This window comes from Ambystoma mexicanum, chromosome 4p (genome assembly GCF_040938575.1).
Source record: "Ambystoma mexicanum isolate Mex_15411 chromosome 4p, UKY_AmexF1_1, whole genome shotgun sequence".
NCBI classification, from domain to species: Eukaryota; Metazoa; Chordata; class Amphibia; order Caudata; family Ambystomatidae; genus Ambystoma; species Ambystoma mexicanum.
This window is the reverse complement of record NC_090927.1, coordinates 337825870-337848236: the sequence shown is the minus strand read 5'-3', so window position 1 is coordinate 337848236 and position 22367 is coordinate 337825870. Positions and strand designations below refer to the sequence as shown.

Genomic DNA, 22367 nt, shown 5'->3' with positions numbered 1-22367 from the left:
ACCTGCACGTTGCTCCTGTGCTATCCTCCTTTTTCAGATTTCCTCATCTTTTTGTTCCTGCGTTTGGATTTGTTGTTTTCTGTTCGTGCGATTGGTCCTCTTTCACTAAAGTTCCGGTTTTAGTTAGGATTTTGGATTTATTCCTCTTTAGGTACATGGATGTGGATTTGTTCGTGTATTTTTGGGTTTCTGGATTCTTTGGAATTTGGATTTTATGGCACTTGGATATAGTTTCGAACAGACTTTTCTTGGTAAGTCTATTTTTTCCTTTATTGTAATATTTTAAATTAAATGCAACACTTTGTAAATATTCGAGCTTGTTGATTTTTCCCACATTTTTTACGCTTTCTTTCTAATGTAACTGCATTTATTTATTTTTCTAAGCACTCCTGTTTTTTGTGGTGCTATTGCGTGTGCTATTTGTAGCTGGTGAAATGCCTGTTCTTTTTTTAAATGCTTAAGAAAACTCCAAAGTGTAGGATTTATTGTACTAAAAGAATTCTGCCATCCTTCTAAATCCTCCCTTTTAGACGTTTGTATTTATGGTATTTGTCTCACCTGTATTTATCCAACAATCAGCTCTTCAACTGTTAATTGCTGCCTTAGACCACTTGCAGAAAAACCGTTTACTCCCAGTTGCTTTGAGCTAACCATCGTATTAGAAGACTCGGATGTCGTACATGTGCACGACTTCTGAATTTAGGTCCTTTTACCATCCAGCACATTACCAATTCTATATATAGTTTTTTGTTATTATTTTCGGTAATATTCCACTTTACATAGTACTCTATTCATTTAGTTATTAATGTTTTCGTTATTTTCATTTCGTTTTTATTTCAGTATTTCATTTTCTTTTAATATCACATGGAACTGACGGAACCATACTGAGAGGAAATGACCTTCTGGAACTGCCCAGCTCTTACACCTACTTTATATGTGGGTCTGTCCAGCACTTGGCCTCGGCTACGCTACACAAAATTGGGGGACATGTATTCTGAAGGGCACTTTATTACTGTCTTAGATGCCATCCCGAAAGTGGGCCGAAATTCCTTAAGACTATTACAGTATTATAGGTTGCGGGTAGCCATCAAATCCAAGTGGGCCAACTTCCCGGAAGAACCACCTAATGACCCATGCCTCTCGTGCATTGCAAATAATGAGGGTGCATACAAAATGTGCGTGAAATGGACCGAAGGTGTAGGGGTTGATATGGCGGAAGATATCTGGTGTAAAATGTGCTAGATGACGCAAGAGGGATCACTTAATTCTTTATAACGCCTTATTCAACTGAAAATACTGAACAGATGGCACTACAATTCAGCCAGGATGCACTTTTAGCACAGGTTGTGAGGGCAAACGCCCCAGATGTGGATCTGTTGATGTGACTTAAATACATATTATTTGGTCCTGTTTAGAACTGACAGTTGTGACGAATTCTGTGGAATCGTCACTGCTTTAGATGGGGGAGTAGCCCCCTCCCCTTGCACGATGCCAGGGCGGGGAGGCTGCTACCCGATAGTACCCCTGGGCGTGGTACTCTGAGGGAGGTCCCCATGGGGAGTCAGTCACCACAGAGTGCTCCTTCAATGCTCCAACCTTTTCTCAACCCCCTTCTCTGTACCCTCCACCAGGTACCACAATGTACTGTTGTAATACCTCCCTAGTAGAACTCATTGAGGAAAAAGACACTGACACAATATCCAAGAGCAGTACTGGGATGAAGAAGAGGATGCGAGTTATGAAGATTACTAACTGGAATGAAGGCACACGCTCTTTGGAACAACACGATTGGTCAACTGCCATTCAAAGGCAGAGCGGGGAGAGCAGCATGGCGTCTTCGATTACAGCTCAGTGCGGACCGAGCACTTTACAGGGGCCGCGTAGACACTCAGCAGGGAGAAGCCAAAGATGCACAGAGAGAAGGCAAACCTACAGGGATCTGAGAAAGCAAACCAAGAAGGACACCTACCTGCCGGTTACTGGGGCTGCTCCGCTGAAATTCAGGTAAGGGGAGACTGCAAGAGAGACATGTGGGGGTGGGCACAGAAGGTCCTTCTGATCCCGAAGAGCCACCACAACGCCTGCGAAACCTGTGAACAACGGAAGGCACAAGGTCAAGGCCCTACAGATACAAGGGTGGCTAGTCTGAAGGTTGGGGAGACCCAGACACCACTTTGAGCACAAAGTGGCGTTAAGGAAGAATAGTTACTGGGGCTGAGAGTCCTAGTGGAGAGGCTCTGGGACCCAATGCAGAAACACAGAGCCCACATAGTAACAGGGAAAGATACGAAATTTGCAGATATAAGGGACACTCACAGACCTTGGCAGGAGAGTAAACCAGAGCTGTGGAGTGAACGAATAACAAAGCGAGATACAATTGAGAACAACCAATTGAAGGGGGTCTGGGACCCTTATCAGGAAGACATGTTACCTTGTCGCAGTCCCTGGGATGCGGGTCTGCTTATAAAGAATACACTCTGTGAAATACTAGGAAGTCTTTGGGGGAAAGGGAATCAAACCCCAAGCCTTATGTAACTTAAATTTTCTTTTCAAATGGATTGTGTCCTCCAATGTATTCCTCATCTTTGACATGTATGTCCAGCCTGGGCTGCTTCGGAAAACGTTTCCGGCAGAGGGAGCCCTGCGTCGATGGCGTCGAGTCAATGTTCCTCAAAGGCCTCCATTGAGGGTTACGTTATCGGATGTTATAAGTAGCACGCACGGCGCCCGTTGGCCTCAGGTCCCTTTATCCGCAAACGTGTTTGCTTCTAAACTCGGCACGCCTTGTTCAGTTCGATTGCATAGTTACCTCAATTGCGCAGTTACCTTTGATAAATATGTCTTCGTCTTCAACTCCTCGTTTCCGGATTTAAAAAATGCAAGGAGTGTGACTCCAAGATGTCCATCACGGATCCACATAGTCTATGTCTGTGGTGCGTGGGTGAAGGCCACAACACTGATTCCTGTACCAAGTGTCAAGCTATGACAGGAAAGTCCTTGTGAGAACAAAAGGGGAAGTTGCAGGTAGGCAAGACATCCAAACCCCGTAAAACCCAACCTGATTGTTCTTCGACTGCCGAGCCGAGAGACTGCTCTCCTTGGCGTAAGAAGGATAAAAAACATTCAAGACTCCCACCACTCTTCGTCCTCGACGAGGCGATCAAGGAGGAGGCACCATCGGTCGCCTTCCTCTTCGTCTTGGCCAGGCGACAGCCCCAAGAGGGTAAGATGCCCCTCCAAAAAGTTGACGTCTGCAGAGTGGGAAGGATTCCTTGTAGAGATGCTAAACATTTTTGAGAAGAAGGGTAAGGCTCCGTCCGCGCCCTCTGTAGAAGCCAGCAAGGAGCAGTCTCAACCTGAAACTTGCGCGCCCTTGGTCCCGCGTGGAGGACATGATTCGCATCGAAAGCCCTCGAGGCCTTGAATGGACAATGATCACTCGAGACATGGAGAGCGTTCGAGATCATCAAGACCTTCGAAGCCTGTGGAACCCTGGAAGCCCTCTGCGCCAAAACCGTTGAAGGAGCTTGTCGACTTCTTCTAGGCCTTCGGCGCCATTGTTGATGTTGACGCCGAAGCCGTCAATGCCAAAGGTATTGATTGTGTCAGCTCAACCCACAGGGCACTAGGAAACTCATAAGAAGGCTAAAACCAAATCTATGCCTTCGAAGCCAGTGGGTACTCCTGAATAAATATTCACTCCTTTGCCAAAGAAGGATTTTTTCAAATTCCTCTCTTCCATTTTTGAGGAGGAAGAGAGATCAGATGGGGAGGATGCCCCTTTTGGGATTCAGTATGGAACCCCCAATGAGCCGGAATGCTTCATATCAGAAGAGAGCAGGATGGAAGATCTTCATGACACCTTGCATAATGCAAGCAGCAATGATAACTCTCCTGAGTTGAGTTCGGCAGGCCAGAACCAGGGGAGCACGCGGACTCCTCTTACCGGCAACTGATGTCCAGAGTAGTCGAGTACCTAGGCTGGGCTAGACCCCTGGTACAGTTTGATCAGGATGATCTGATCGATATTCTAGACCAAGGTCCACCTATAGATCCTATATTACCCTTCCATGTGACTCTGCAAATAAGGATGGCCAGAAATTGGGAGACCCCGGACACCAATCCGGCAGTGGACAAAGTCCCTTACAAAGAAATGCCGCCCTTCCAGTAGCGACCCCAGCTACCTGTGCAAACGCCCCACTCCAGAGAGTCTGGTGGTCCAGGCAGCCACGGCTACCTCGAACAAGACAGCGTACCCTAACATCCATCCTGATAGGGACGACGAGCGCGTGGATGGATGGGCACGAAAGGTATTTTCAGCTGGGAGTATGGCCCTGAAGTCGGGCAACTCCACATGTGCCTTAGCATCATTTTCATGCACTCTGTGGGAGTGCATATCCATGGTGACGGAGCATATTCCAGAAGGGGATGAAAGGAACAGCTTCCTGGCTATTATTAAGGACAGCAAGGAAACCATGTGCGAGTCCCTTCAGTCTGGATTGGACACTTCGGATAGCATCAGCAGGTCCATGGCTATGAGCACCGTGATGCGCAGATTTGCGTGATTCAGGTTTTGCACCAGCAGATGTGCAGGCTCGTCTTCCCAACATACCATTTGACTGGTCTCACATTTTTGGCAGCAAGGCTGACGAGAGCCTTGAGAGGTTGCAGACCTCGAAGGTGGCTACCTAATCTTTAGGGGCTGCTGTTAGGCAACCTCAGCCTTTTCATCCGGCGGGACAGCCATGGAGGGGGCGATCTTTTCGCTACAGAGTCAATCAAAACTAAGCTATGGAAAAACGATTGGGTGAACACAATAAGTGCAAGAGGGGAGTATAAGACAAATCTTGGAGGACATAAATGCAGACTGTTTGTTGATCAATAATCCTAACAAAGTCAAAATTATGCTGTGGACCAAGGATTGGATTGATACTGGGAACTTCCGTAGCAAACACAGAGCCATGAGCCAGGTCCCATTTGAAACAAAAAGTTTTAATGTAGCTCAAAAATATCTTGAGAAATTCCCTGGAACTATGCGAAGACTACTATTCATAAAATTTCGGTTAAACCATATACCAACCAAAGAAAATCTGAAGTTTTGGACCATAGATAAGTCTATGGACATATCATGCCACTTGTGTGAGTAACCCTGCAAATCATTCAAGCATTTAACTTTAATGTGCCCAGCATTAACAGAAGATCGAAGGCAGCATTTAGGACCTTTTATTGTAGAAAGGCCAACTTTAGGTGTAGAAGATTGGTGGCGGGAACTATTTAGGTACTCAAATCGAAAAATGACAATTGAATTAACATTTTTTGGGGAAATTTCTTTTAAAAAGTTGATAAACATTTGAATATGACATCGCTTACGAGACTGCTTAAAACATGGCTTGCCTGACCTGACAACCTCTGTGGACCACAAATCCATTACGTTGGTTAAAAATTATGCATTATGTTTTATGTGGTGTGATACGCTTTGGTATATGATTCTTTTTCTTCTTGTTCGCTCTTTTAAAGGTTTGTAACAAACCAATAAAATTAAAAAAAAATATTGCAACTTCAAAGTGAAATGGCGACACTGGTACACTGTCCCGAGATAGCTGAAACTGCTTCTGTGCAGCTCTATCCGAGCAAAGTTCTTGAGGTTTAGATTAATCCTATACCCTACGAAGGAAATCCAGAGGATGAGGAAACAATGGCAGGCACATGACTTGAATTGTAGATTCTGAAATAGGCTTGAGGTTGAGGAGACGTTATACCACTTAACCCTGAGTTGTCACGGCTTGACGGAGAAGAGAACCTATATCTGGGCGAATCTTTTAACAGTATGAGTACGCCCTCCCTAGATGAATGGTGGAGTAGGCTCATAGGAGGAGAGAGTGTGAGCCTTACCATTGCACTGATCAAGTTATTTGAAGACCTCTTCCAAGGATTGGATAATTTGATTGAGGAAACCCCCTAAAAACTCTGGGCTGGGCGGGAAATAAGATCTTACTCCTCGGAGACTCGAACCAATTTAAATGGCAGGTTTTAATATGTTTTAGAAGTCTAATGCGTAGGAATTGTGTGAATTGGACCATGAGGAGTGGAACTGGGGTGGGGAAAAAGGACAATGATGTGTCCTTGCAACCATTAGGAGGGGAGTGATGATCTGTTTTTTTTTCTCTAATTAAATGAGGGATGTGATTTTATAAATGTGTGTTTTTTGTAATTGGTGAAAGAATTATCTGTAAGCCAAAAGACTAATAAAAAAAGAAATCAATATTTTTTTTAAGTAATGTGCCAAGTGTGATAATAAAGAAATGGTTAAAAACATCCAGATCTTGTGGTCGACCGGCTGCAAAGCCAACTCATGATACCTATAAGGTGCATATTGTATCTGGTCTAGGTCAATCCTAATTCATAGGGTGTCAAACCTGTCCTCTGGCTTGGCGCCATGTGTCTTCATGTACAAAAAAAACTTCTCCCATGGCAATCTTCCAGCCACTACCACTGTAAAATTAGTATTAACCTCTCTAACATCTCCTTCATGTAACCATCTAGTTCCTGCTTGGCAGCAATTTACAGGTATAGTACCGTTAACATGCAAGTAAATTCTAGTATCGTAGCTAGACTGCATAAGATTACTGGCTTAATAAATATACTCTGCACTTCACAAGAGTATGCTTTAAAGACTTTAAAAACTCTTCGTAACGCCACGCCTGCATCAACTCTTGTAACCCCTCTTCGGTAGCTAAGTAGGGAGAATATATTAGGGTCTAGGATTGTGGCTTAGGCAGTTTAAGTCCTGCTGGAGTTGCTGCATGATGTGATGCTTCTCACCCCTGCAACCAGACCCCCCACTTCTCCCACCACACCAGTAGGGGATGTGGTAGTAATAGGGGTAGAGCAATTCAAATAGCTGTTCCTGGGCATCAAAGAGAAAGTAGACCATAAACCCCTGCACTAAGCTAACGACCCTCTTTCATCCACACAGGACTGATTTACTAAGGACATGTAATTTATAGAGGAACTAATGCTAAAGCTCCTACCAACCCATTCCTTTTCAAAACATGCACAATCTACTGTGAGACAATATACGGCAATTTCTGTGAATGCCCCCACACTTAATCCACATGCAGTTGTTGATTAATTGATTCTCAATAAAGGACACTCAAGGAATGCTCCCACACTCTCCTGCAAAGTACATTACTTATGAGAACAAAGTAGTAGAAAAGCATTGCAACTATTATTGTGACAACACATACCACGCTCAATCTGAGAACATTTATCAATAACAACACTTCTATTATTTTTAAGTGTATAGCCCTACATAAAAATCAATCAACCAACCAACCACAATTGCATCTTTATGGCAATTCAATTCTAATCAGTACTCACTAAAATGCCTCATGAATTAAAGTCTTTAAATACCTCTCCCCTTTCTCAATGTGATATTAAAACAGGTAAATCATCTCTCATACTCACACCAATCCACTGTGATAGTCGAGAGCTAACAGACTTCTGCTGGAGGAACTATTAAATCCAATGGCAAAAACCACCTAAAATTCCATCAATGTCTCTAAAGGCTATGACAGAGCCTTACATGAGATTTAGTGTCAGTAGATGTGACCATGTGAATCCAAGTGCAACTCTTGGTACGACTCGGACCTCGTCACCCTTAAATGCGTGTTGGGTGACTGAGAGGAAGTGGAGGACAACAGGTACACCCTCTGACAAACTGGCATGCCGCCTTCTCCTAAGGCAATACAGACTAGACTCTCTGTCCTTGCTAAGAAGATCACGCTTCCAAGCCCACGTCTCTGCAACATCGAACAACTCTGCCAAACACTTTAAAGTATGCAAGGAGCTGGCCAATCCTGCTGCAGTCTCTACTTCTCCTGTCCCCTCCTAGGCAGTTTACACAGCCCTGACTTCTTGTTTCATCACTAAAACCCAGGACATCCTGACAATCCCCTCCTCCTCTCATTCCTCCTCCTCCTTTCCTGGCCCTCCTGTGGCCGCCTCTCCTCCTCCCTTCTCCTTTCCTTTGTTCACCCCCTGACAACGTTTCTAGACAAGTCCGATCTATGAAAGTCTCCTCAAAGATGTTCTTCCCTGTTCTTCCAAAACCATCAAGGACCACATTGACACCCTCGCTCCAGCCTTGGCCGATTTCTGCAATCATTAATTCGCCACTGGAACCTTCCCCTACATTCTGGAGCACTCCCTTGTGCACCCCCTTCTTAAAAAAACCTTCTGCTGATCCATCCTGTCCAGCCAACTATCGCCTATCTCCATTACTTCTTTCCTTGGCGAACTCCTGGAAAAGCTGGCCATCTCCCAACTTAACCTTCCCACAATTAATCTAGCGGCCAGAAGCACGGAAACTGCTCTCCTGAACATCCATGAAGACCTGCTCTCAAACCTCGATTCTAACCTTCCTTCTGCCCTCATTCTCCTCGATCTTTCCTCTGCTTTCGATACAGTCAACCATGCCATCCCATCCTGCTTAACCGGCTCCATTATAACCTGGGTATCACTGATTAGGCCCTGGCCTGGCTGACCTCCTTCCTCTCTTGTATCTCTTTCTCTACCTGTGGTGTTCCCCATGGGTTTAATCTTGCTTCCTGGCTTTTCAACCAATACCAGGCACGTCTTGCCCACTGCATAGCCACCCTCTGTTCCAACTTCCAGTGCTATACAGATGTCACTGAGCTCTCCTTCAGGCTCCCCTCAGCCGCCTCTACTCCTTCTCTCATTCCTGACTGTCTTTCTGCAATTCAGGAATGGTGTTCCACCAATGATCTCTGCCTTAATGCTAGTAAGACTGAGATCCTCCTCATCAGAAACACCAGCTACCTCCTTTCCTCTGGGCCCTCTTCCTTGTCCTACCTGTGAGGCTAAGAACCACTGGGTCATCTTCGAATCCACACTCTCCTTCTCTTCTCCCATCTCCAACGTCTCTAAAAAGTCAAACTACCAGCTGCACCGCCTCAGAGGTATTATTCCCTTTCTCACTTTCCCCCAGAAGCTCACTGTCTCCAGAGCTCTTGTTCTCTCTATGCTGGACTACTTCTACAGCCTCTTTCCAAATCTTTCTGCCTCTACTCTCCGTCCTCTACAACTCATCCAGAACAGGACTGCGAGACTTGTCCTTGGCCTGAACCCCAGGGATCCTATCTCTCAGCTCTGAAATCCCTTCCCTGGCTCCCAGTGGCAGCAAGGATCAAGTTCAAGACCCTTTCCATTGTCCACAAGGCTTTCTGGGGGCTGGGACGACACTGCCTCCAACTATCTCTTCCTAAATATCCGCCTTCTCGAGCCCTCTGCTCTTCCACCTCCAACTCGGTCTTTTCTCTTCCTCTCCCTTGCTGATCACCTGTCTGTTCCATGCACTGGTCGCCTGGTCACCCTCAGAATTCAGGCCCAGGTCCCTGCCTGTCCAGCTGCAATCCTGCACTGCCTCTTGGCTCCCCTGCACTTGTGGTCTGTATCTGTAACCCTACATACCCCTCTCCTGCACGTATTTGCCACCCATTGGCTGCACTCTTATTGGTTTTCTCCTTTGTCACACACTTCTGCCTCCTCCCCTTTCCCTCAGCACTTCTCCCCTCCGCCTTCCCTGCTTTTGTGCAATCTAAATGACACAAGACCTAGTTAGATCGTTGTTTTATCCTCCCTTTCGTTTCCCCCTTCTTGTCTTGTCGCACCTAGAAACACTTATGTACAGGGGTGTTATAAATGCCATATCATATCATGATGCAGATATATACCAAAGCTGAATAAAATAGCTGATTGGACATTGCACAACTGTAATTAAGAGAGTTTCCCTATATAGCACAATTAAAAAGGAATAGTTCTCTCAAAAACAGAAAAGGGAAGCTTTTGGAGCTTCTGCCATCAAAAACCATGAAACATTAATTTTAGTGGTGCACACATTCCAGGTCAGAAACACAGGAGTAATTCTCCCCTCCTTTCTCCATAAGCCAGAATGAGGAGGTCATTTAGCTTGCTTGGGCCCTCGGCACTGCCTCACTCCAACAGCATCCAGTGATGTATTCTCAAATAGCTCTGTGTCGCCCCTCCAAGAACCTATAGCCTCCAGTTTGTTTGTTTGGCATATTCAGAGAATGTTTATCAAAGATGCTTCTCGGAGAATATTGTTTACATGTTCTACAGGCACATGTATCAACAATATTCTCCAGTTGCATGCTGCCTTGCCCAGAAAGCCACATCAAGCTAGGTCCGTTAACATGTCAATTGTAATGTATCAGAACATTGTTTATAGTGTACTCGAACATTAGGTATTATTTACATAAAGAAAACAGCCACTGGATTGCAGCCCAGTGTTCTCCCTGTGTACCAAAACAACTGATAATCTGGCTCAAAGCCCAGATGTGACAGAAGATGGTAAAGTGTAATTTGTAATTGTTAGTTTGTGAATGCAATTGAAATGTGACTCTTTACTGATACTCTTGTATGTGTTTGTGCAATTCTACAATAAAATGACTACATGGAATGTAATAATTCTCATATTTCCTGTATGTATTTCCCTTTGCTCAACTAATCTGCATGACAACCTTTGTCCAAATATGGCTTTAATCGCAGTGGAACACAGTGTTCTACTTTCCATATCAGTGTCGTGACTGTCCCCTGTTTACTTTTGCACCTCTTCTCCTCATCCCTCAGTACCCCTAACCCTGTAACCCCCTTTCTCGTTCCAGTCTGTCACTACACTTCGAATGGATTGTGTCCTCCCACGTATTCCTCATCTTTGATATATTTGTACCGTCAGCTTTGCTGCTTCGGAAAAAAAATGTCCCCCACCAGAGTGTGCTGTGCTCAATGTCGTGGCATTGATATCCCTCGAGGGCTGCCGTAGGGTGTCAACATCATCAGCAATACAAATAGCTCGAACCGCACCCATTGGCTTCAGTTCTGTTTTTCCAAAAGCTTTGCTTCGAGTGTTCAACGGCGCACTTCAGTTTCGTCAGAAATGTCTTCATCTTCCAACCCTTCCACCCCAAAGTCTGGGTTTAATAAATGCCATGACTGCGGGAAGAAGATGTCTATCACCGACCCCCACCGCGTCTGCCTGTGGTGCCTGGGTTCCGAACATCGGACTGCTGACTGTGGGTCCTGTCAGGTCATGACAGGAAGAGCTCTCAGGGAGAGCGCCGAGGTAAACTGGCGGCGGGGAGGGGGGCTTCTAAGACCTCTTTGAAGGGGGATAATGAATCCCGGGAGTCTAGGGACTCATCCGAGCGCAAAAAGTCGAAGTCTTGATCGAGGAGACGCCATAGGTCTCCCTCTTTGTCTGATTCCTTTACTGAGGTTATCAGGTGCCCAACCAAAAATGATTTCCCCCCAAAAATGGTAGGCTTTCAGGAGTTCAATTTTGCGTATATTCGAGAATGCAGCCTCAACCCCCTGCAAGGAGTTACGCAAAGACCATGCCCCAGTCGATCTGTCAGTGGACACAGGGAGGTCAAAGACTACCAAGGCAAAGCCGAGTGTCAAATCGGCGAGTCGCTCTAGGTCCGGCGAGAAATCGTCGAGGGTATCGTCTAGAGAACATAGCCCTTCTCCGATACCTCTAAAAAAGAGCAAACCGTCGACATAGACAAGCCTATCGGTGCATAAATATAAGGCAACGGCAAGTAAATTGGCGTTCGTGTCGAAACCTTTGTCGAATGTTTCATCAAAGCCATTATCGTTATCGAAGGCCATTGCCAAAGATAGCATCGATGCCATTATCGTCATCAATGCCATTGTCGAAGCCAGTATCGGCGCCTTCGAAGGTCACTTCGACCATTTCGAAGCCTCTGCCCAATAGAAAGAAAGCATATAAGCCTACACCGAAAAAAGACTTTTTCAAATCTATGGCCTCAATTTATGAGGAAGAGCAAGCCTCTGAGGAGGATTCTCCCCCATTTGGTTTTGGTAATGGTATCCAAAATGTTCCTGAGGAACTTATTGATCAGAAATCTAAGATAACTGATCTTTATGATTGCCTACAGTCGGCTAGTGGCATAGACACTTTGCCAGAGCTCGAATTTGGCAGACATGATCTGGCTGAACATGCAGATTCTGCATACAAGAATATCATGAATTGGGTCATTGAATTCATGGGCTGGAGCAGGAATTCTCCTGCCTGTGAACAAGACGATATGACGGATATTCTCAATCAAGGCCCTCAGAAGGACCCAGTATTACCCTTTCATGCAGCCCTTCAGAGGACGATCATGGAAAACGTGGAAACTCCAGAATCTGGTCCTGCTGTAAATAGAAACTTTGCCAGAAAATAAAGGCCGTTTAGCCTTGATCCGGATTATTTAACCAAGCACCCTAAACCTGAAAGCTTGGTGGTTCAGGCAGCCACATCGACCAGGCAGTCTGCTTACCCCTCTATTCCCCCGGATAGGGACGACAAGAGGGTTGATGCCTGGGCTTGTAAGATCTTCTCTTCGGGCAGTATGGCCTTGAAATCGGCTAATGCTTGTACCCTTTCAAGATTTACTTACACCCTGTGGGACTGTCAGCATGGCGGCTCAGCACATTCCGGAAGGCGAGGAAATAGATGGCTTCCTGGCTTTAGTGAAAGCTGGAAAGGAGGCAATGGGAGAGTGTCTCCAGTCAGGACTCGACACTGCTGACAGTTTCAGCAGGTCCATGGCTTCTGGCACCGTACTAGGCAGGTTTGCGTGGTTGAGGAAGTCAGGCTTTGCACCCGATGTGCAAGCCAGATTACTTAATATGCCCTTTGACGGCTTGAGGTTGTTTGGCAGCAAGGTGGATGAGAGTCTGGAGAAGCTGCAGACCTCCAAGGTGGCAGCTAAGTCACTTAGCGCTTCCATACGTCAACCTCAACAACAATCCTATTCAGACTCATCTTCCTGGAGAGGTAGTCCTTTTCGTTTCTATTCCTCATTTGAAAGGGGAAGAGGACAAGCTGGACATAGGGGACAAAAAAGATTCCCTCGTGGTGGACGAGGAAGGGGTGCTAGATCAGCCCCAGCAGTGGCAAATGTCCCCTTGGCCGATGCTTCAGCCACCTCTAAACCACTTTGAAACTTTCATCCACAAGACCCAGGTGGGAGGCAGAATCTTTCAGCATCTGAACTGATGGCGGGGCATTACTTCAGATGCTTTGCACTGGAAACAGTAGCCCAAGGTTACTGCCTTCCTTTTCAGAAAAGGCCTCAAGATCATCCACCGGGAACCAACTCTGTCAAAATTCCAGATCCGCTCGTTGAGCAGGAAATGTTAACCCTGCTAGAGAAAGGTGCAATAGAACATGTACCTGTAGCGGAGAGGAACAAGGGTTGGTATTCCCCCTAATTTCTCATTCCCAAGAAGGACGGAAGAGTGAGACCCATCTTGGACTAAAGAAATCTGAACAAATTACTCAGGACAGACAAGTTCAAGATGGTAACCCTTTCTCAGTTCGTTCAGGCTCTCCAACTCCAAGACGGGTTGGTATCATTGAACCTTCAGGTTGCTCACTTTCATGTGCCAATTCATCTCAAGCACACAAAGTACCTGAGGTTCACGGTTGGCGGTTCTCGCTATCAGTTCCAAGTTCTCCCATTCGGGCTGATCTCCGCCCAAGGGTTTTCACCAAGCTGATGGCAGTAGTGGCAGCAAGTCTCAGGAGAGGGGGGGGGGGGGATTCATGTCTACCCCTACCTGGACGACTGGTTGATCAGGGCTCATTCACCCTAGCAAGCCCAGGAACATCTCGGCATCACCAGCCACTCCCTACACAGACTGGGCTTCTCCCTCAATAACAAGAAGTCCTATATGTTACCATTCCAAAGACTCCGGTTCATCAGAGCGGTCTTGGATACTTCCTCTGGGAAAGCCTCGCCTCCCGAGGTGAGAGCTGAACGCTTTCAGCAGATGGTAGCAAAATTCCAGAATGCCCAACATCTTCCGGCCTTCTATTTATTTATTTATTTATTTTTAACTTTTTTTTTTTTTTTTTTTAAGTTTGCTCGGTCTCATGTCATCCTGCATTTTCCTGGTGCCAGAGGCCCAATTTGAGAATGAGATCTCTTCAATGGGCTCTCAGAACTCAATGGTCCCAATTTTCAGGGAATATGTCGGATCAACTGCAAGTTCCGAGCAGAGTTGCTCAAGATCTGATTTGGTGGGCTTGCGAGGACAACATTCTCAAGGGAGAATCTTTTTGGCAACCATGGCCGGAGGGACGCCTCACTCACGGGGTGGGGAGCCCACACCAACGATCTGACAGTCAGCAGTCGTTGGTCTCCATTGGAATCCAAACTACACATCAACCTTTTGGAGATGAGGGCAATCAGATTTGCGCTGAAGGCCTTCCTGCCCTCTGTACGGGGGGAAAGAATGTCCTGATAATGATGGACAACACATTGGCCATGTACTACCTCAACAAGAGAGGAGGTGTAGGGCCGCTACCACTGTGCAGAGAGGCAATGCAGCTCTGGTTCTGGGCAATTCAAGAAGGAATCTCTGTCAGCAGTTCATCTAGCCGGAGAGCAAAACCCGGCGGCGGACGCTCTGAGCAGGTAGGGCATAGTCTCCCACTAGTGGGAACTAGCTCAGGAAGTCCTGCAAGAGATCTTCGCCCTTTGGGGAACCCCTCAAGTGGATCTGTTCGCGACCGAGATCAATCGAAAGTGCAAACGCTAATGCTCAAGGGAATTTCCTCCGAGAGGAGCTCTAGGAGACGCGTTCATAGTGGACTGGGAATTTCCGCTTCTCTACGCATTTCCTCCAGTCCCCGTCATTCCTCACGTGATCAGGAGGTTGAGAAAGTTCGAGAAATCCATGATCCTAATTGCTCCGGATTGGGCCAGGAGGATGTGGTACCCGGAACTTCTGGACTTGTCCATCTGTCCTCTAATTTGTCTTCCACAAAGAGAGGATCTTCTCTCGCAAGAGGAAGTTTGGGTTCTCCATCCAGAGGTCAAGAGACTCAGCCTTCACGCATGGTTTCTGAGAGGCTGAGATATAAGGATTGGGACCTCCCACATGACGTAATGGAGATCTTGCTTTCAGCCAGAAGGCCAGCAACCAAATCCTTGTACCGGTGTCGTTAGAATAAATTCAGTAACTGGTGCAAAGATCAGAATGTGGATCCATTCTACAGTGCTTTCTTGCCTGTTGCATTTAGCCAATCCGGGCTCCAGATTGGAACGATAAAGCGATACCTGGCTGCGCTTTCTATTTTCCTCTGAAGAGGTCTCTTATTGCAAGATACCATTGATTATGCAATTTCTAAAGGGTCCCACTAACATGTACCCTCCAGTCCCTTTTCATGTGCCTGTTTGGGACTTAAATTTGTTATTAAAATTTCTCGCATGCATTCCATTTGAGCCATTACATTCATGTCCTCTAAGGCTCCTTACATTAAAAACAGTCCTTCTAGTGGCTCTAACATCAGCCCGCATGGTGTGTGATTTACAGGCTCTTTTTGTAAGCCTCCTTACACTGTTTTCTATAATCCTTAAAGTCAAACCATCATTCCTACCTAAGGTAGTCTCAGATTTTCATTTGTCTCAAAAGATAACACTGCCAACGTTTTATCCCCCCCCCCCCTCATGCAGGAAAGGAGGAAGAAAGGCTTCACATGCTAGACCAAAAAAGGGCTCTAAGCTTTTATATGTCAAGACTTGCTAACTTTAGACAACATGATCAACTCTTCATTGGGTATACCGGCCACAAGTTGGTCCTGGCAGTAACTAAACCGACTATATCCAGATGGATAATGTTATCAATTGGATAATGTTACAGACTGGTAGGTAAAGAACCAGCAGATGAGCTAAGGGCCCATTCCACTAGGGGCATGGCAACTTTTGTGGCTCTGCAAAGGGGTGTCCTGGTAAACAATATCTGTGCAGCGGCCACCTCGTCTATGCATACGTTCGTAAAGCATTACTGTTTGGACTCGACCTCGTCTCAACAAGGTCTTTTGGCAAAGGCCGTTCTGCATACAGTCCATGATTAGATAAATTAGTACTCCTTCCTCCAAATTGTCACTGCTTGGGGAGTCTATCAAAGTTGAGGAATACGTGGGAGGACACAATCCATTCGAAGAACAAGTTACTTACCCCTGGTAACTTTCTGTCGACTGGTTGTTCCTCCCACGTATTCCTCCTCACCCCTCCCAGCATACCCCACATACAATTTCCATGCTTTACACTCCACGTTTTCTGAGAGCTTGCAGTCTTGGGGTACGCCTGGTCAATCACTCGATTGATGGCAACGAAAAAACAGAATTGAAGCCAACGGGCGCAGCTCAAGCTATTTGTATTGCTGATGACATCGACACCCTACAGCAGCCCTCGAGGGACATGGATGCCACGACATCGAGCACAGCGACCTTTTTTTCGGCAGCAGCAAAGCTGACGATACAAATATATCAAAGATGAGGAATATGTGAGAGGAACATCCAGTCGAAAGAATGTTACATGGGGTAAGTAACTTGTTCTTCGAATGGATTGTGTCCTCCCACATATCCCTTATCTTTGATAAATCCATTTCCAGCTTGCTGGTCTTGGAATTTATTTTTCAGTAGAGGGCGCTGCGCGTTGACGTCCCTCGAGTCAGTGTCCCTCGAAGGCGTCTGTATCAGCGCCTATGTCACCATAGGTATAAATTGTCCTGCACAGCGTCCGTTGCTCAGTTCCGTTTTTCCGTGCTTCGTAAGCCTCGTAGACGTAACGCTCGGTTCCAAGCCACCTAGGAAAACAGGGAACCCCATGCATGTCCGAAAAGAGGACACCCGTGGGAATCCGCAGAGGTCTGACTTGCGCAAATTCGCCCAGAATGTATTACCCAGAAATCCCTGCAAAGTCCGAAAAGTGGCAAACCCCCCTCCCCCCCATTTTCCGCACATTTCACTCAGCTCACCCCGAAACATGCCGCCTACAACACATGGCCTACTGTCCGACGTTCCCACAGGTGTCCCAATGAAAACGGTACCACACGTGTGAGTGCACCTACCTGGGCGCCAAGGGGAAAGCCTAAAACATGGGTAACCCCAAGTCTTTCGGTACAGCATCTTTTCAGGAATTCTGCTCATGCGCACGCCCTACAGATTTGGGCCTAGGGTGTGCAAGCCACCAAGGAAAACGGGGAACCCCATGCATTTCTGAAAAGAGGACACCCGTGGGAATCCGCAGAGGTCTGACTTGCGCAAAGGAAACAGTAAAGTACTGTCAGTAAGCCATTTCACATGCACCTTTCCTCACACTTCTCATACATACCAGTCACAATGCAGTTGGACAGGCAAGGTGGGATTTAGCACAAGGAGAAACCGCCTTGTGTAGCACAAGAAGGATCGTCCTTGTGAGCAGTGATGCCACGACAAGGCACCCACCGGATCACTGGCCATTCGTATCCCTTTTGTGTCTGCAGTCAGTTGGCATCCATTTCAGCAGTCGCACAAATCACTTGCACCAGAGCAAGCATATCTACACATGAGCATATCTACACACTTATACCATGTGGACAAGTGCTCACAATGCCATTGTGTCTCTAGCAATATCTTAACCATCATTTGCCAGCAATTGAATAGCAACTGTGTCTGCATTCAAACTTTGTGCCTGCAATCGTATGTGGACACTGATAGCAAGTGCATGCTGGCTCACTTGGCTACCCTGCCCTACAGGCGCTATCTTCCACACCAACTTCGAGTATGCCCATAGCAACTCTGGGCAAACATTCATATGTTGAACCGTACCCACACAAAACTCACACCCGCAACATGGCAATCGTTTCTGCAGTGCTGGGAAAGTGCATTCACAGAAATTACATCTGCATGTTCTTCGTATCTTTGCCTCATTCACACACCAATCGTATCCAATTCATTCCTACAGAAGACATGTCACTTACACCACACATAACATTACTTGCAGTAAAACAATAAACAAGGCAGGATGTTATGAGGTACGCAAGACACCGCCGCCATACAGTTGGTGTCCAAGTACCACTTTCATGACACTTAGACCTCAAGGGAGGGAGCCAAAGTGGCGTGTATTATTTTCAAAAGACGCCCTTGAGTGGAGGGAACCTGAATGGTGTTCCGGTCTTCCCCAATGCACCCCTCGAGTAGGGGGAGCGTGACTGGCGTTTCTTTGCATGCCAAACCTTAGGTGGAAGGAGCCGGATTCGGGTTCCTTTCCAATGTACGCCGGAAGTGGATGGGGCTTCCCTGACATTTTTTTTCTACGGCAATCCCGAACAGGAGCAAGCTGCACTAGCGTGCCTTGCCAAGACACCCCAAAGGGGAGTGACCCAGAGTGCTCTACCCTTCTTCTCCATGGCCCGCCTCAAGTAGAGGGGGTGGAGTGGCATTCCTTTCCAAGGTGCCCCTGAAGTGGAAGGAGCCTAAATTGTGTTACTTTGCAAGGCACACCTTGCGTAAAGGGAGCTAGACTCCCTTTTCCTTATGAGGCAGACCTGAAGTGAAAGGTACCGGGGGTGTTGTCTCTTTCCCAGGCAGGCCTCAAGTGGAGGGAGCAGGACTAGCATTGCTTGTCAAAGCATGCGAAAGGGGAGTGAACCAGAGTGGTGTCCCCATCTTCTCCAAGGCACACCTCAAGTGGAGGGAGCTGGAGTGGCATGCTTTTCCAAAATGCGCCTGCTTTGGAAGGAACATGCATTGCGTTACTTTGCAAGGCACACCTCGCGCAGAGGGAGCTAGACTGCCTTTCCCTTATGAGGCAGACCTGAAGTGAAAGGTACTGGGGTGATGTCTCTTTCCCAGGCAGGCCTCAAGTGGAGGGAGCATGACTAGCATTGGCTGCCAAAGCACACCAAAGGGGAATGACCTGCAATGGAGTTCCTTTCTTGTGCATGGCACGACTCGAGGGGAGGGATACGTAATGATTACTATTTCGCAGGCACGCCTCCAATGGAAGGAGCCTGATTTGCATTCCTTTGCAAGTCCGCCCTTGAGCTGAGGGATCTAGACTGATGTTTATTTCGTAGGCAGGCCTCAAGGGAAAGCTACGGCTGTGGTGTGCCTTTCCAAGGCAGGCCTCAAGTACAGGAAGCAGGACTAGCAATGCTCGTGAAGGCATGCTTAATCGAGTGAAGTGAGTTGACATCCTGTTGCATTTTCATTGAAGGTACACCAACAGTGCAGGGAGCAGGAGTACCATTCCTTTATAAGACATGCACGAATTCAGCAGCAAAGGGTCCCTTTCAAGGAATGATGGGCATTTTCGGAAATCAGTCGATCTTCCAATATTTTTCCTTTGTATGATACAAAAAGCAGCAAGGCTGAAGACAGAGGGCAGGCTGGGAAGGGCATTGGGGACAGTACACCCGAGTATTCTTCCTTGTTCCTTGTTTTGTACACACTTTACATTTTCGGTAAGGTTGTGCCTTCGTGGAAGTGGAAGGAAGATAATCAGCAAAGTGGCGTTCTTGCAATCTGGCCACATCTTCTACCTCTGGAAAGGAGGGAATTTGTACATGAACCATCGCCAGAGATTAAACAAGTGCTAATTCAAAGTTCAAAAAGGAGAGGCTGTTTTGTGGAGTAGCTGCACGGTACACCACATAAGCATTGTATGTTGCCATATGCACAATGTGTGTGGCTAACCTTTTGTACCAGAAACGCGACTTGTGTTCAGCACGGTATGACTCAAGCACTTGGTCATTTTTGTCTACTCCACCCATGTACTTGTTGTACTCCAGAATGCAGTTGGGCTTCCACACTTGCCGAGTCAGCCCACGCAGAGTGACTGCTGAAGTACTTTCATCATGAATAGTACTTAGCATGTAAACATCCCTTTTGTCACAGAATTTCACTGCCAGCAGTTCATCCCGCTGCAATGCCATACATTCTCCCTTGGCCAACTTCTGTGTAGAAATTGTCCACATACAAATGGTGATCCTTGTGGAGCCATGGTGTGAGAAGATCCCAAACTATCTTCTCACTTGTCCCTATGTGGGCTGGGCAGCCCGGAGGGTTTAGGATAGAGTCTTTACCAGTGTAGACTTACATGCTTCAGACATACCCAGTGATAATTTCACACAACATGTGCATTTTGATCCCATATCGTGCTCTCTTGTTTGGAATGTATTGCCTGAACAGTAGCCGACCTTTATACAACACCAATGATTCATCGATGGATATGTTCTGGCTAGGAACATACACCTCAGCAAATCGGTGAGTTAAGTGGTCCAGAAATGGCTGGAGTTTGAAGAGCCTATCAAAGTTTGGGTCAGTTCTGGGTAATGCTGCCGAGTTGTCATTGAAGTGCAACATACGGCGCAGTGCTTGAAAGCGATTTCTGGTCAATGTAGCTGCAAAAAACGGGCAATAAAGTGGAGCTCAGTATAACGAGACAGACGGCTTGTGGGAAATTCCCATGAGCAGAATGAGACCCCAACATTTTCTCATTTCAACATCGGTTGTGGGAACCCATGCCTGTGCTCTGGACTGGGGTTTCAGAGTGGGACCCCTTGACCTCAAGAACTGTGCAGCGTACAAATTGGTTTGCTGAACCACATCTGCAATGAACCCATCATCAACAAAAAGGTTGAAAAAATCAATAGGCTGAAACCCATCAGTATGCACTGTGCACCCTGATGTACCAGTGAAAGGGGGCACAACAGGCTCAGCCATTGCTGGAGGCACCCACTGCGACTCTTCAGCCATGTCAGCAATTGCCACATTGCGTGGCCATACTGCACGTCCCCTCCCCCTTACAGGTCCCCTGCGTTTGGGAAGTGTGCGAAAAAGTGGATGCACTCTTTCTTCCTTTTCGTCATCAGATGATGACGATGATGAGCTGGAGGAGGGACTTTCATCAATGGACAACTCACTTCCCCAATCACTTCCCTCCTGACCCTCAGAAGCACTATCTGTTTCAGATTGCATGTTCACCTCTGTGCCTTGCTCTGAGCCAGACTCAATCACTGCAGCTAAAGCCTCCGCACCAGACATTGATCGATGAGAAGCCATGAGTACTGTCGCTTTGGAACCCTTCACTGCCCAAAGACCAGATGAAGAGTGAAACAATAAGTATGTGTGCTTCTCAAAGTATGGAACGTAGCAGAGTAAGTGGTATTCAGTGCCACAAACCTAATCCACACAAGTACACCAAAAGGTCCAGACTTTGCTCACAAACTGTAGCAGCCCTCTGCAATATGACATACTCCCTGCACGCTACAGTAAACGGAGTACTACTTTGCAAACACTCACATGAAATGCTAAGGACCAGCTGACTGCTTTTCTACAAGTGGGTAGACGGCTACAACACACCTGCACTTAAAAGAAAGGCAACAAAAAAGCTAAGGACGATGTCCTCTTCCGCTATACTTTACACAAATACAAGTGTGGGTACGAGGATTGCAGCCACACTACCTATTCAGAAACAGCCAATGTGCTTTGTACCAGGCCCTCCTCCATGGGATGCTGGTGGATAGGAAATGGAGGTGAGAAGCAACCATGCAACGTATTAGTGATTGGGTGAGTTGAGAAGCCAGAGCCAATCAAGACGCAGACAGGGAAGATAAGGAAAGTACACAGCAGCCCCTTCCAGACAATTGCTGGCACAGTTTTGACAAAAACACCTGCTCATTCACGTAGGGGTGTGTATTGGAAGGGGAAAGGTCACAAGGATGAAATTAATGCAAGGGCAAGCAAATTGATTTAGGCTGATGCAAGTGGTGATGGGTAGCTAAGAAATAAGCAGCACAGACATACTGAATGCACTGACATGCCATGAACACAAACATTTGCTAGGAAGTGGGAGTCTCACTGCCAACATACTTTAATATAATTTTTATTCACATTTCACATAATCCAGTACGCCCATCAGTTACTGGGCACCCCCCGTAAAATAGCATCTGTGCAAATTACATAATGTGTTCTATGAAGCGCACAATGCCTGTTCTTCAAAAGGTGCACCCCTTCGAAGGGATTGTGTCCTCCGACGTATTCCTTATCTTGATAGATTCACTTCCAGCTTGCTGGCCTCGGAAAATGTTTTCAGTAGAGGGCGCTGCGCGTCAACGTTCCTCGAGTTGGTGCCCCTCGACAGCCTCTGTATCGGCGCCGACAGCATCATGCGTATAAGTAGACTCACGCAGCGTCCGTTGCTCGGTTCTGTTTTTCCGCGCATCGTGGGCCTCGGAATCGTGTTACTCAGTTCGTTCTTCGAGTACATTCTACTTATTCCTTGAGTAAAGCTTACTCTTTTCGATGGCTTCCTCATCTGAACCGTCGACCCCACGGTACGGCTTCAAAAAGTGTCGAGATTGTGGAAAGAAAATGTTGTTGACGGATCCTCACAGGATCTGTTTGTGGTGCCTGGGATCAGAGCACCATTGTTCAGAATGCGAGGACTGCATGGCCATGACGGCAAAAGCCTTGAAGGAGC

The 22367-nt window shown here is 46.7% G+C and overlaps 1 protein-coding gene across 2 annotated transcripts in view; it reads left to right on the top strand.

The window, feature by feature from the left end:
• The window catches only part of TDRD15 (tudor domain containing 15), a 492834-nt gene that overhangs the window by 179291 nt on the left and 291176 nt on the right, over positions 1 to 22367 (top strand). The window contains exon 2 of one of the 2 annotated variants that reach the window (XM_069605882.1): positions 152 to 251. The exons of the other annotated variant lie outside the window; for it this stretch is intronic. Coding sequence (XP_069461983.1) covers positions 215 to 251 — 37 coding nt within the window. The 5' untranslated portion in view covers positions 152 to 214. The remainder of the gene's footprint in view (positions 1 to 151; positions 252 to 22367) is intronic. 2 annotated transcript variants of the gene reach the window in all.